General features: G+C 45.2%; 1 protein-coding gene across 2 annotated transcripts in view; it reads right to left on the reverse strand.

Moving 5' to 3' along the window:
* LOC137429045 (tetratricopeptide repeat protein 7B) overlaps positions 1 to 15,612 on the reverse strand; it is a 164,739-nt gene that overhangs the window by 100,383 nt on the left and 48,744 nt on the right. For both annotated transcript variants that reach the window (XM_068119061.2, XM_068119059.2), the window contains exon 2: positions 13,110 to 13,267. In XM_068119061.2, coding sequence (XP_067975162.2) covers positions 13,110 to 13,196 — 87 coding nt within the window. In that variant the 5' untranslated portion in view covers positions 13,197 to 13,267. The remainder of the gene's footprint in view (positions 1 to 13,109; positions 13,268 to 15,612) is intronic.

The following is a 15,612-nucleotide window of genomic DNA, read 5'->3' on the forward strand; positions in this document are numbered from 1 at the left end:
TCCCATGTCACCGCTGCGATTCGCTGTCCTGCGGCGGAGATCTTGTCGGCTTCTCTGGCAAGGGCCCGGGGATCTGTGATCGTCGTGCTTGCCAGGGCGAGGCGTACCGGGTTAGGCAGCTGACGGAGGAACAGCTCCTGGAACAGGAATGCCGGAGAGTGCTCGCCGAGCAGTGAAAGCATGTAGTCCATTCGCTCGGAAGGGCGCGTGTCGCCAAGCTCGGGCAGGTCGAGCAGGCGCCGTGCACGCTCCGCCGATGGGAGGGCGAAAGCGTCGAGGAGAAGCTTCTTAATCGCGCCGTATTTGTCAGCGGCTGGCGGGCTCTCGAGGAGGCTCAGGGCGCGGACCGCGGTGGCCGAACCGAGCGCTGCTACCACATGGTGGAAGCGGGTGTCGTCGGCCGTGATGCCTCGCAGGGCGAACAGGGAATCCGCCTGTGCGAACCAAACCGCCGCGTGAGCCTCCCAGAAGGTAGGCAGTTTAAGGGCGACTGCCGTGTCCATGTCGGTAGGTCACCAATGAAGGAGCTGGGGCTCCCACGTCGATCGGAAGAATGGACGCGACAAAAAGCTGGAATTCATCCGAGTTGCGTTAATCAAACCAAACACTCAGGCACTCTGAAAAGCCCGTTTATCGGGCAGCAATATATATACATATTATCCCGGAGCGTTTGCCCAGGAAAGGCGAGAGGGGGCGTGGCCCAGCGTCCTGGCTGCGGCCTGGCAAGTTGAGGGCGAGCCTGCCCGGGCGTCCCGACCGAGGCCTGGCAAGTTGAGCACGGGCCTGCCCGGGCGTCCTGGATGAGCCCGGCATGGTGATCGCTCCGCGTCCTTGATAGGTGCAAGGCGATTGTGAAAACCCAGCGGTAGCCGCTACAACATCATCATTAACATGTTATTCCACATGGAGAGTTCTTTACAATGAGCCATGTCTCAATTTTATCTGTGCAGCGCTTTTGGAGATATAGAGGTGCAAAGTTTTTCGGTTTTTCCAAGATGGTGCCTGTACCACGTGACCTATAACGTCATAATTATCATTAAACAAGACCAAAAGTCTAACAGCGGTGTAGCCGGGCTTGTAAAATATTATAAACCACAAAAACATATGATTAGCTTTTCAAACAGTCGATAATGCTGTTTGCAACATTAAACAAATAAATTTGGAGAATTCCTGACATCCGTGAGGTAAGTTTTACTTACAGAACTGAGCGAAGATCTACTTTAATCTATGTACCCCACAAAGGGTTGGAGGTGTGCTCATTTACCAAGCAGCCAGCTAGCGCTTGCCAAGCCAGCCGTTCCTTAATGGTTTTGAATGGAATGCTTGCTCGAATGGTTAAACTAAATGGCAATCTCTCCACAAGAAACTTGGTAAATGAACACACCCAATGTTCTTGAGACCCGACCATCGATCGACTGCAATCTATATACCCCAAAGATGAATGACCCTTCCTGCCACTCCCGTAGTGAGTGTGTGTACTTGTAAATTAAAATGTCGGTCGGTGGAGTTAGCCGTTGTAATGACATCATAGACGTAATGACGTAACGGACACAAAACTGCCGCTACTTTAATATGTAGAAGATGATATATTTTAACTTCCAGTATGTTTGCAGTCATTACGAAGGGATTAGTGTTATGATTAGATTTACTAAGATATTAACATTACGTTATCATTATTTCGAAAATGATATTACTATCTAAAAACCGAGGCGAATTCCTTACTTCTGCGTTATTAATATTCGTGCCGAAAAACGCTCATCATTGATCATGAACCATACACCGCTTCAATCCATTAACCTTCCATTCACGACATTGGGATTAAAGTGTTAAGGTTATATTTACTATATTATTATTATTATTATTATTACAAGAACAATACCACTGAAACGATACACCACTGTATTAAAAACCTGGGCTTAATTTGTCCAAAGAGTTCTGAAGGTGAGGCATAACGCCTAAGGCCTTATACATACCGTACTGTATTGTTGAAAGAGCCGTAACGTTTGCTTTCGATATTTGATGGTCATTTTAACAATCGGTTTGTTTGTGTTTCACACAGAATGAAAAACGTGAAGGTAGAGCATGGCGATTGTGATATATGACAGGTTCGACGATATGTTTTGCCTGAACGAAATTGGAATTAAAATGGCGGAGTGTGGAGAGTCAGCCGCCGCACCGCCGTAATGACATCAGACGTAATCACATCACCGTGTCATGTGACCAGATCCTCAACTCCGATTGGTATACGTTTGAGGGGATATACATACATGCATACATATTGACGGACAAACACTGTTCTAGACGGCTTTGCCCTATGCACTACGCCGTAAAAATTATACAGGTGTAGTTGCAGCTATGGTGAAAATTTCCTTTGATGATATGGTGAAAACCAGCTATGGTGAAAGCTATGGTGAAACACCAGAGTTGTAGCTATGGCTATGGTTATCTATGGTGATTATATCATGATGGTTATCTATGGTCATTATACCATGATGGTTATCTGCGTGTCCATCAGTCTCTGGTTTGAGGGGACAGACATTTGAGGGGTTGTCTCTTGGTCTGTCTCTTTATAAACTTCGAAAACAACAGGTGGGATTTGTACAATACTTGGCAGAAATCTTCCCTCTGGTGTTCACTTTCAAGTTTAAACCATCCCCTAACTTGCATTTTAAGTGGATCATTGTGGGGTGAAAAGGTAATGAGGCAATATTTTTGACTTTTTTTTTTGTATACATAGTCAAAGCTCATGGAAGAGCTCATACTAGTGCACTGAACAGATCAGAAAACAAGAGGACAATAGAAACAGCAGAGAGAGTGGGGAAACCCCAACAGCAGAGTTGGAGGCCAAGATAGAGGAAGGCGGCCAAACAATGTGTGTGGGCAGGAATGGTGGGCAGGAGAGGATGCTAAGGGTTGACAAAATGGATACAGAAGGAAACTCTCATGAGGTAAAACTGGAAATTTGGATGGAGGGGTGATGGCGTGAGGCAGGGAGGGGGGGGGGGGGGTTGGATTGGATCATTGTTTTGGATTGGAGGTGATCCGAGATGGTAGTGAACAGATTTTACTCAAATAGTAATCAATAAACCAAGGTCATTGGAAGGCTTGTTAAATGATAAATGTCATATGTTAATCTCTAATAACGGTAATAAATCACATTGAACAAACATGAACCACCTTCAGAGGCCATTTTTCCCCGCAGAGCAGGGGTTTTTTTTTTTGTTGTTGTTTTTTTTGTATACAAGATCGAGGCTCGTGAAAGAGCGAACATTAATCACACAGAAAGACAAACAGACACATAAAACAAATAACATCGGGAGCGGTAGACAAGATGGGGATAGAGGGGGAAGGACACAAACACAACATTTGAGAGCAGGGACCGAGAGACATGGAGACATCGAGAGAACTGTGGGAGGGAGAGGGCTTTGGGGGGAGGCATGGGAAGGGTGGGGGTGGGAGAGGTATAAAACATATGGACACTGCCAGGACTTCCAGGAAAGAAGTTGGAATTTCAAACAAGGTGGATCTGGGGTGAATTAGTGGGGGTAGAAAAGTTCAAGGTTTTGGATGGGGGAAGATAAGAGATGGTGGTGACCAGCTGTTTTAAAGACCTGGAGGGAGGAGTGGGATTGAAGGGAGTGGGGAAGTTTGTTCCAGAGGCGGGAGAAAAGAGGAATGAAAGAGTGAAGGTGAGCAGAGAGCCGAGATTTCGGCAGTTTAACCATCAGAGGGTGGCTGGCAGATCTTGTGCGACCTGTAGGAATATTTGGGGGACAGAGCACAGAGAGAGCTGGGGGAGCAAGGCCGGAGAGGAGTCGGTAGAAGACAGAAAGACCACCTACCTGCCTGCGGTGAGTGAGTGAAAGGCCCTCAGAGATAGCTTCATCGCGGGAGATTCCAATGATTCTGAAAGCTTTGGATTCAACAGCGTGAAGCCGAGCCAGGTGTGAGGCAAGAGCACCAGCCCATAGGGGAGAACAGTATTCCATTGAGCTGCGGATGAAAGCCTTGTATGTGGTGAGGAGCTCAGGTGTGCCTAGGAAGGACTTCGCACGACAGAGGATGCCCAGTCGGCGACTGGCTTTGGAGGCCAGCTTGGAAATGTGGTTTTCCCAAGAAAGATCATGGCAGCTAGTGAGACCCAAAAGCTTGAGCGACAGAACTTCTTGGAGAGGATTGTTGAGAAAGTAGATGGGAGGGTTGTTCAGTCGATCTTTTCGGAGAGACATAGTAAGAGTGTGAGATTTGTCAGGATTGAAAGACATGTTCCACTTGTTTGACCAGTCTGTGATTTTGTCCAGGTCTTCAGAGAGTGAGGAGGCTGCAGACTGCCGATCTGAGGGAAGAGGCATGGAGCGGCAGAGAGTGGAGTCATCAGCAAAGAGATAGAGAGGATTTTCCAGAGAGTCGGAGAGATCATTGATAAAGACCAGAAAAAGCACAGGGCCCAGCACACTGCCTTGGGGAACTCCAGCCTGAACAGGAAGGGGAGATGAGAGAAATCCACACGTTGACTACGACCAGAGAGGAAGTCCGCAAGCCATGCATGGAGATTTCCATGGATACCATAGGAGGAGAGTTTGGTGAGCAGAGCTGGGTGCCAGACCGTATCGAAGGCACGTGATATGTCAAGGGAGACAGCTCTGATTTCCTGTTTGGCATTGAGGACCTCCATCCATTGTTGAGACAGCAGAAGCAGCATGTCCAGAGTAGAGTGACCTGGTCTGAAATCAAATTGATGATCAGAGATCAAGCCATTGGAGAAGAGGAAAGATTTCATATCCGAAGCAATGATGGATTCCATGACTTTGCTGATAATTGGGAGCAGGCTGATTGGTCTGTAGTTGCAAGGATCTGTTTTTGCACCTTTTTTATGCAAAGCGGTAATGTTTGCTGATTTCCAGGATGCTGGCAGATGACCTTGAGCAAAAGATCGGGTGAAAAAAACAGAGAGAGGGTGAGATAGAGCGGCAGAGCAGGATTTTAGGACCCGTGGACTGATGCCGTCTGGTCCAGTTGCAGAATCAGAGTCGAGGTTTGACAAAAACTCCTCCACCATGTCAGGAGAGAAGGACACAGAGTCCAGGAGCAGTTGGGTTCGACTGGGAAGGGTGGGAACAGAGAGAGATGGGTTTGGGACTAAGGATTTTGAGGCAAACACAGAGTTGAGGCATTCAGCTTTGTCACGTGCGATGTCAACTGTGTGGCCATTTCAGGTAAGGGAGGGGATGGAGGGGGAACAAACACCAGAAACGGATTTGACCAGACGCCACCAGGATTTGGAGGAAGGAGACAGGTTTGAGAGTTCATTCTTGAGTGAGGAGAGATAGTGCTTCCTGGCACTCCTGAGGGTAGACACACACTTGTTCCGAGCTTGGTGGAAGGAACTGAGATTGCCTTCAGTTGGAATAGCCTTCCAAGAGGCAAAGGCAAGTTGTTTCAGGGCAACTGCCTCACCACAAGATTCAGTGTACCATGGACGGGAGGAAGGGTAAGACAACTGAAGGCGAGATGGGATAAATCTGTGCATGAGAGAGATCAGTTTGCTTTGGAAGAATTCCCAGGAAGAATTGATGTCAGAGGCAGTGGAGATGGGAGACCAATCCAGACGATTGATGGCTGCTTGAAGACCGTCCCAGTCGGCCTGAGTGAAATGCCAGACTCGACAACGCTGAGGAGGCTCTCTGAGAATGGCCAGAGAGATGTCCAGTTTGACAAGCACATGATCAGAAGAACCGATTGGAGCAGAAGAAGAGCAGCAGACATTAGCAGGGAAGTTTGTCATAACCAAGTCTAGAAGAGAAGATACTCCATTGGCTGAGATCCGGGTCGGGAAATTGACAGATTGTGTCAATCCCAGTGAGTCACAGAAGTCCTTTGCTGAGGTGCCATGACTGGTGAGAGAGGAACCCACACCCAACCAGGTGGCATGATGACAGGTGAAGTCACCACATATGAGGAAGAGAGAGTTGGGATGAGTGGATAGAAGTTGGTCCATGTTGTCAGACAGTGAAATGTAGATGGAGTCATCACTGTTTGGGGGACGGTACAGAACACATATGAACAAAAGGTGGGAGCGGAGAGGAAGCCGTAGCCAGAGGTACTCTTGGGGGTGAGGAGGAGAGAGGGCAGTGCAAGGAGAGTGAGGAAGAGAGTTTTTGATAAAGATAGCCACCCCACCACCAGGCCGAGGCTCAGGTCTATCATACCGGAGGAGGGAGTAACCAGGAAGAGATATTAAGGAATCAGAGACATATTGAAGGAGGAACGTCTCTGTTAAGCAGATCAAGTCTGGATTGTCAGAAGCAACCTGTATGGAGAGATCAGTCAGGTTTGCTGAGGTGCCATGACTGGTTTTTTGATTTTTGAGGTCCATACCGTTAATGAAGAGACAGGGGGAGCATCGGGTACAGGACAGGGGAGGTGAGGAGTAGGGTAAGATGAAGGATGAGAGGGGGAGGTAGGGAGAGCAGTTGATAGTGTGTCAGAGATTGCAGAAGAGTTCCAAGAAAGGGAAGGATGAGGAGGATGAAAGGTTTGATGGTGAAGGGATGAGGCACAGTGAGGGGTTGTTTGAGGGGGGGCAGAGGAAAGTAGAAGGTTGGGGGAGGGGTGGAGGTATGAGATAGAAGGGAGACGAAGTGGGGAGGAGGCAGCTTTGAGGAGGAGGGGGGAGGAGGGAGAATTGGAGAGGAATGGTATGGGGGGAGATTTGAATGGGAGGGGTTGGGGGGGAATTTGGAAGGAGAGGAGTGAGGGGGGAGTTTAGGAGGGGAGGGGCAAGGGGGGAGTTTAGGAGGGAAGGGGCAAGGGGGAAGTTTAGAAGTGGAGGGGCAAGGGGGGAGTTTAGGAGTGTAGGGGCGAGGGGGGGATTTGGAGGGGAGGGGCAAGGGGGGAGTTTAGGAGGGGAAGGGCAAGGGGGGAGTTCAGGAGTGGAGGGGCAAGGGGGGAGTTTAAGAGTGGAGGGGCAAAGGGGGAGTTTAGGAGTGTAGGTGCAAGGGGGGGGATTTGGATGGGAGGGGCAAGAGGGGAGTTTAGAAAGTGGATGATTAATGAAAGACGAACATTGAAAACAAATTGGGTTTGTTGTGATTTTCAAGTTAGCAATCCGATTCAGAACGATGGAGGAGGGATGGAATGAATGTGAATTTAGACCATGTAGTGAGGGAGACGTATAAGATATTGAATTTCTTTTTTTTGAAGTGGAATGAGTTGGAGAGGAAATTGAGAAAAGCCTTTTAAATAGGAAGAAAAACAGCGTGTTGTAAAATACCACTGAGTAAAACACTGAAGGGGAAAGGTTAAACATATTTAAATAATATTTAAACAGAACCGTGAACAATCTTATATGCACAAAATACCAAACGGGGGGAGAGCCGAGAGAGACCACCACGAGTCACGTGAACAGGGCAAACGGTGGATGGCAAGGAGATAATGGGGGCGGGGCGAACAGCACACCTGGACAGAAAATACAGGATGAGACAACAGTACACGTGGAGAAAGGAAAATAAATGTTTGTTTTTTTTGTTTTGTTTGTTTTTTGGGGGGTGGTGGGGTGGGGATTTAGAACGTTAGACAGAGTATTATGTTCGGGGTAGAAGGGAAAAAACTAAGAGCCAAGCAAAACACGCTTAAGTTAACAAACACCGACGGGGGTACAACTACAAGGCCGCACACGAGGAGCAGAACACGATTGAACACGAAAAGGCCAACCAAAGGGTTGGCCTTTTCCGGGCACCGTGGTCCCCTTTTTGAAGCAATGTTTTATGGCCGGATGCCCTTCCTGCCGCCAACCCTGTTAGTCGCCTCTTGCGACAAACAGGGAATTACCAGTGAACTGGTACTCAATTTGCCGACCTCAGAGGGATGACAGGCTGAGTCAGCCCCCCTGGCTTTATTCAGCGATCGACCAGGATTCGAACCCAGGATCCTAGGTTCCCAAGCTGGCACCCTAACCGCTAAGCCAACACCAGGCTCACGGTAATAAATCACATTAACATGTGATTGGTCTGCATTGCACTTCTTGGGCTTTGATGCCATGGCATAGCTTTACACAATATTCATGACATTTCGATCAAAGTTGGCGATCAACTTCCCTTCTGGACCGTCTGAATTTATATCAATCCCATCATAAAAATATTCTGTTAGATGCATCTCATTGCCAGGTGAAAACGGCAATGTCACCTGATGTGACCCAATGTTGGCTGGCCACACCCTGTTAAGTTACAGGTCCGTTTGGTCCATTGTTATTGTGGTTTAGTAAGGAATCATTTTTGATTCCCTTTTACCCTTTTATAATCTGATATATTAATCTAACAAGTCTGGACCCATCATTTTCCAGTATCATTATTTAGTCATATAAATATGAAGGTTCAAAAGATTATATGATTCAAAAGGTTATATGAACAAGATACTCACAATGGTCAAATAAATGGCAATGTTTTTGATTTTCATTTGGAATAAAGGAATAAAGAAAATACAGTTTTTCCTGTTATATATGGAAAAAGAAAAACAACAACAACAACAACAAAACTCAGTGCTCCGTTCACACAGAGTGGAGACACTATTCCCATTTTAAACAAACAAAGATGTCCTTTTCAAAGGCATCGTGCTTGACAGTAACATCACTGCAGTTTGGGAGCATCTATATAAAGTATTATCCACAAAAATGGTGGAATGTCCCACATTCCACCACTCCATTTTATCAAACAAAGGTTACATCACAAACATTTCACACTTGTCTTTTGCTGCCATTTCCAAAAAAAAAAAGGATAACATTTTGTTCGAGCAGTTTCAAGTGCAAAGCTCACAAAAGTGCAACGAGTTTAAAATGAACTAGAACAACACTCTTCGACGTCACGACATCGACCGATTTGCCTCCACCCACATTTTTACATCATTATAATACTTATACCAAGTTTGATTTAAATCCATTCAGCTGTTCTCAAGTTATCACATCTTTACCTGAAATGACCTTTGACCTCTTCACCCCAAAATCTAATCAGTTCATGTTTACATCATTATACATACCTGTACCAAGTTTTAATTGAAATCCCTTCAGCTGTTCAGAAGTTATCACTTCTTTTTTTTTTACCAGACATGACCTCTGACCTTTGGCCTTTGACCTCGGGACCCCCAAAATCTAATCAGTTAATCTTTACATCATTATACATACCTGTACCAAGTTTTAATTAGATCACTGAAGCCGTTCTTAAGTTATCGCGGTAACGAAAACCTATCACGGACGGACGGACGGACAGCCAGACGGACAACCTGAAAACATAATGCCTCAGGTGACGTCGTTGACAGAGGCATAAAAATGAATACCTTTAGTTATAGTCTGATGGCTTGGGGGCAAATTTTGATGAGAGAGTGACGTACTGGACTAAAGCGTCAAACGTTGCACGTGTGTTGTTCAAGTCCTCGAGGGGGTGCCCATGCAGGGTAGTCCATGAGACAGGTGAAAGAACTTTGCGTGAAGTTGAGTGTCATGTTGGGGGACTAATTCCCACTTTGATTTTTACTCACACCAATGTATGATGTCCATGAAAATGCACGATGGACATTTCAAATGAGTCGCGTTTGAGGGGACATACGTTGATGATTCCAGACATCCCCAAGGCCATCACGGCAAGAATAAACCAGAAGGGACCCAGGTGACCAAACAACGCTCGTCACCTGTGAGGAAAAATGCTTTTATCTGCCCAGGGAGAAGTGTGAGGACGTCCAGGCTCTCAGATCCAGGAATGAGGAAGCCGACACTCGTCTGTTTCTACGTGCACCTGCTGCTGTAGAGAATTACCAGGCTATTGTTTTGGTGGCAGATGACACTGATGTTTTTTTATCTGTCTCAGTCTAAGCAAGGCCATCACGAGTAAAGTTTTCATCAGTCTTGGCACTTTAAAGGCTCACGTTGGGATGATTGACATCACAAAAATAGCTGCATCATTGGGGTACGAAGTATGTTCTGCACTGCCAGGGATTCATGCATGGACTGGTCAGTGCTCTGTGCTCTTGCTAGACAAGGAAAAATGAAAGGTACAAAAATTGGTCGGGAGAATCAGAAATGCCGAGATGCGTTTGTCTCTCTAGGAGCATCGTGGAAGCTACCACAAGACGTTTTCAACCAAATCCAAGAGTTCACGTCAGCTTTACTCTAAAAACACGAAGATATTGTGGTGTAAACAATCTGCGCTATGATATGTTCTGTGCATGAAAGGGCGACGTCGAATATGGACAGCTTGTACCATGTGCGGACACACTGCTGCGGCACACACAGTGCAAATTACCAAGATGCTATCTGGAGGCGCATCCTAGATTGCTTTCCAGACATCCCCAAGCCACCAGAAGGCCATGGCTAGGAATTAAACAGTGGATGACTGGATTGCTTAAATTAAACCGTGATTGTGAAAAAGAAGATGATTAACGTCAAAACATCATACTAAAATACGTAATTTGGTGTCTGTCTGTCCGACCACGATACATTTGATCGTTACTTATCCAATCTACAAGCCTGGTGTTGGCTTAGCGGTTAGGGTGCCGGCTTGGGATCCTGGGTTTGAATCCCGGTCAATCGCTGAATTAGCGGCAGGGGGGTTGACTCAGCCTGTCATTCTTCCGAGGTCGGCAAATTGAGTACCAGTTCACTGGTAATTCCCTGTGTGTGGCAAGAGGCGACTAACAGGGTTGGCGGCAGGAAGGGCATTGGCCATAAAACATCGCTTCAAAAAGGGGACCACGGTACCCGAAAAAGGCCAACCCCTGCTCTGCGGGGGAAAATGGCCTCTAAAGGTGGTTGGTTACTTATCCAATCTCAACCAAACTTGACAGGAGGACTAAGAGTCACACAATGAAGGTTGTAGCGAATTCATTTGCCCTCCCCCCCCCCCCCCTTCCCTCCCCAAGGGGGTTTTCTCTGCCAAGGGGTTTTTTCCCCGCCATTGGGGTTGCGTGGTAAGGTGTATATCCGTGGTAAAATAGCTTTATCATGGCGTTTTTTCAAGGAAGCTTCCAATAACAAAACTAATGATCATAACATAATATTAATGTTATTGATTTAAATCCATTTTTTTAATTTAAATGCAAAACAATATTAATAATAACTAGAACTGCGAGCAAAACTGCAAGCAGTGATAACGGCATCCATATCTGACACTGTCAGAATATCATAATTTTAGTCTGCAGTATGTCTGAAATAAAGAAATCGATTGTTTGATAGTTCAGGAAAAACTCCTCATGGTGAGTTGATCATGTATATGAAATTCTGCATTGATCCTTTCAGCAGTTCTGGAGAAACAGATGTTTAAAGATTTTCCTGACTTTTTCTGACCTGACTCCTGATTTTCCATGTGACTAATGACATCATAGCTTGCAAAAAAAAAATCCTCATGAGTAGTCAATCATATGTATGACGTTTCGGATTGAGCCGTTGAACGGTTGTGAATATATAAGTGTGTGTATATATATATATATTAATTTTTTTCCAAGTAAGTTTTTCTTCAATCCAAGATGGCAACCATACTATGTGACTGATGACATCATAATTCACAAAGTGTTTTCTACATGGGTATTCAATCATAAATATGAAGTTTCGGATTGATCCGTTTTGAGGTAATGGAAGCCTAATAATAATAGAGACTCAGAACAATAATAAAGTCTTCCAAAAACTCAGTTTTTGCGTTTGTTTAACAAAAACTCTATTTTTGGAAGACTTAATAATATCCCACCTCCCCAAGGGGTGTTTCCTCTTTGAACAAACACCGTGTTAATGTTTATTAATAGTGTATTGTGCAGTTTTCATGGGAGCACCTCTACCTGAAGTAAAAATATTATAAACCACAAACATGTATAATTACCTTTTTTAACAGTCGCTAATGCTATTTAACACTAAACTGAAAGAAATTTGGAGGACTCTGGGCATCACTCTATGCGTATCACGTCGATGAACGCACCTGATCATAGATCTACTGTAGTCTATATATACCCCACAAGGGTTAACAACACGATCCTTCCTGCGGCTAACGTGGAGTTCTTCCAAGGTATTTTTCATGGCGTTTTTCCAAAGCCGTTTTTCATTGCAAAAGTAATAACAACACTTATGATAATAGGATATTTATGATAACACTTATTTATGATAACAATTTATGATAACATTTATGATAAATCCTTCAGGTCGCACAAGATCTGCCTGCAACCCTCTTATGGTTAAACTGCCAAAATCTAGACTCTCTGCTCACCTTCACTCTTTCATTCCCCTTTTTTCCCCGCCTCTGGAACAAACTCCCCCACTCCCTACAATCCCACTCTTCCGTCCAGGTCTTTAAAACGGCTGTTCACCACCATCTCTTATCTTCCCCCATCCAAAACCTTGATCTTTTCTACCCCCGCTAATTCACCCCAGATACACTTTTTTTTTTCTTTCTTTTTTTGAAATTCCAACTTCTTTCCTGGAAGTCCTTGCAGTGTTCATATGTTTTATACATCTCCCACCTCCCCCCAAGCCCTCCCCCTCCCACATTTCTCCCGATGTCCCTGCTCTCAAATGTTGTGTTTGTGTCCGTCCCCCTCTCTCCCCATCTTGTCTCCTGCTCCCTTTATTTTGTGTTTTATGTGTCGGTTTGACTTTTTGTGTGATTAATGTTAGCTCTTTCACGAGCCTCGATCTTGTATACAAAAAAAAAAAAAAAAAAAAAAATTGTATAATATTAATTATATTACGAAACAATAGCCCCACGCCCAATGGGATTTGTGATGTGTGATATCCCCCCTCCCCCCTCTCCCAACACCCACTTCGTCAGCGGAGGCACAACAAAAATATTATATAAGGCTAAAACGTGTAATCATGATCACACTGGTAGCTATCTTGGATAACCTTAGTCTGACTTTGACCAAAGGGACCTACCTTGAGCACCCTCCCCCCTCCCCCCCCCCCCCCCTTTCATATAGCTTCTGTGTTGCCCAAACAACAAGTGTGCCAACTTTAGTGCTCTTGTCCAGCATGTACCGATTTTTTTCGTGAAGCCACTGGAATATTACAGAGTATACCGGAGAGGGTATTGGAGGCACGCAAATGGCTTTAGCTAAAGGGAAAGTATGGAAACAATAATCACCTTTAGGCTTTTCTGCTTAAGCACGTCCTTAAGACATACTTTTGCTTGAGTCAGTCTGGCACTGGTCATCCGATTTGGGTTGCTCATGTCTCGAGGAGTAACTTCCTTCTGGTGCAGCTCCAGCAAAGCTTCCCCCAAGTACAGATTTCCAACTTCATCTGAAAGATATACAGTACTGTATATGGTAATCTCAGCAAAAGGACAACATTACAACATTGTTCACAATTGGTAGAACACCAAGACTGGAACGTCATTCGTCAGCATCGTGACGTCGACAGATATAGCTCCGCCCACATTATCACACCATTATACATACTTGTACAAAATTTGATTTAAATCCCTTCAGCTGTTCTGAAGTATCACATTTATACCTGACATGACCTGACGCAAAAATCTCATCAGTTCATTTTTGCATCATACGTATACAAAGTTTGGTCAAAATCCCATCACTGGTTCAAAAGTTAGTGCAGTAACAGAATTTTTACTGAAATAATATATCCGGCAGATAAAATTGATCCACTGGATAGGTTCCATTGCTCAAAGCCTGGATAACTTTATTCGCTGGACAAATTCGTGATTTTTCTGGATAACTTTATTCGCTGGACAAATTCGTGATTTTTCTGGATAACTTTAGCCAACCTCCTCTGGCCCGGATAATGCCTTATCCGTGGTTAGCGATGCTCATGTAGGTTTGTCCAATTCAAAATGGCAGATGATCCAGGATTGTTCAACATCTGTTGGACAAGTGTTGAAAGGAAATTCCACTAACGTGCTTATCCAGAAACACATGTTGATACAATGTGTCATGTAAAGATGCGCAAACGTGTTGATCCAATGTGTCATGTATGGACGTGTAAACATGTTGTTCCAGTGTGTCATGTATGGACGTGTAAACATGTTGTTCCAGTGTGTCATGTATGGACATACAAGTGTGTTGCTCCAGTGTGTCATGTATGGACGTGCAAACGTGTTGATCCAATGTGTTATGTATTGACTTCAAGCGTGTTGATCCAATGTGTCATGTATGGACGTGTAAACGTGTTGATCCAGTGTTTCATGTATGGATGTGTAAACGTTCCCTATGTTCAAATGGATCTCTTTCCGTTTCCGAGAGTTTTATCAGAGTGCAGATAGCACAGACCTGAGACGGGCCTGTATCCTGAGAGTTAATAAATGTACGCCTTGAACGCCACTCAGTAGAGCGCATACTGCCGCCGTGGGTTTAGTTGGAATAATACGTTTTGTTTAACATCCACTCGCCCCAAAACAATAAATGAAAAAGAAAGTAGGCCCTAACTGTCAGAGAATTTATTTTGATATACAGTATCTCGGAATTAGAGGAGAAAAACATCATTTAAGAATAAGAATAAAAGCTTTAATGCAGTAAAACAGAAAAAAAATTCCCAAAAAAATTCCCAATTATTTTTCCTGGATCTGGAATAATATCCTGAGCTTCACCAAAAACTAATCAATTCTTCCTTATCCAAAGGGCAATCATCCCACCAACTTTCATCCAAATCCGTTGAGAACTTTTCCAGATATCTTGTTCACAAACACACGAACACACAAACATATGAATACACATACGCGCACGCACACACGCGCACACACACACACACACACACACACACACACACACACACACACACACACACACACACACACACACACACACACACACACACACACACGATCGAATGCATTACTCCCTGGCGGGAGTAATAACACTGGGATGGCTTCAGAACAAGAATGTGAAAGTCCTTGAGTGTTCCAGCCAAAGCTCAAACTTGAATCCCATTGAGAATCTGTAGAAAGACTTGAAAGTTGCTGTTCGCCGATGCTCCCAATCCAACTTGACAGAGCTTGAGCAAATTTGTTCCCGTCAATGCAAACCAAAACTAGAACGCCACTCAGTAGAACGCATACTCCCGCCGTGGGTCAAGTTGGAATAATACTGTCGCGCGATCCCTCAAGGTTAACACCAGGGCTCGCGGAGGACCAAACGGCTTTAATGGAGGCGACGACCAAATACGGATTTGACTATAAAAGCACGGGAGGAAGAAGTGAAGAAGAAGAAGCGGAAGCGCTTACCTATAGCGAACCGATGGCTGCTCCGATCCTGCAGGGGGATTAACTCAAAACGGACACAGGATTTTGGAATGGCAAAGAAAATAATACAAGGGTTTATTTTACAAGAAATAGCGGGACAGGAAAATACGCGCCAGTAATAAAATGTCCTAAATCGGGATCCCGCACACCGACTTCCAAATACGAGACAAAGGAATGAATTAATAAAAGAACACGTTCGTCGTGGATTTGTGTAATGTGGTGTGACCTTATCTGTCTGTAGGGTGTCCGTCGTCCAACGTGGCTCCCTCAGTCCACCTCGCTCGCGCGATCCGCCAGGCCCGAGCGACCCGCCCCGTAGCACGCCTTGCTCCAAGCTTCTCGTCGGTCGCACACGAGGTCCGTTCGCTCACCGCACCAAGCCTCGCTCGCAGCA

This window comes from Myxine glutinosa, chromosome 6 (assembly GCF_964187855.1).
Source record: "Myxine glutinosa chromosome 6, kmMyxGlut1.1, whole genome shotgun sequence".
Taxonomy (NCBI): Eukaryota; Metazoa; Chordata; class Myxini; order Myxiniformes; family Myxinidae; genus Myxine; species Myxine glutinosa.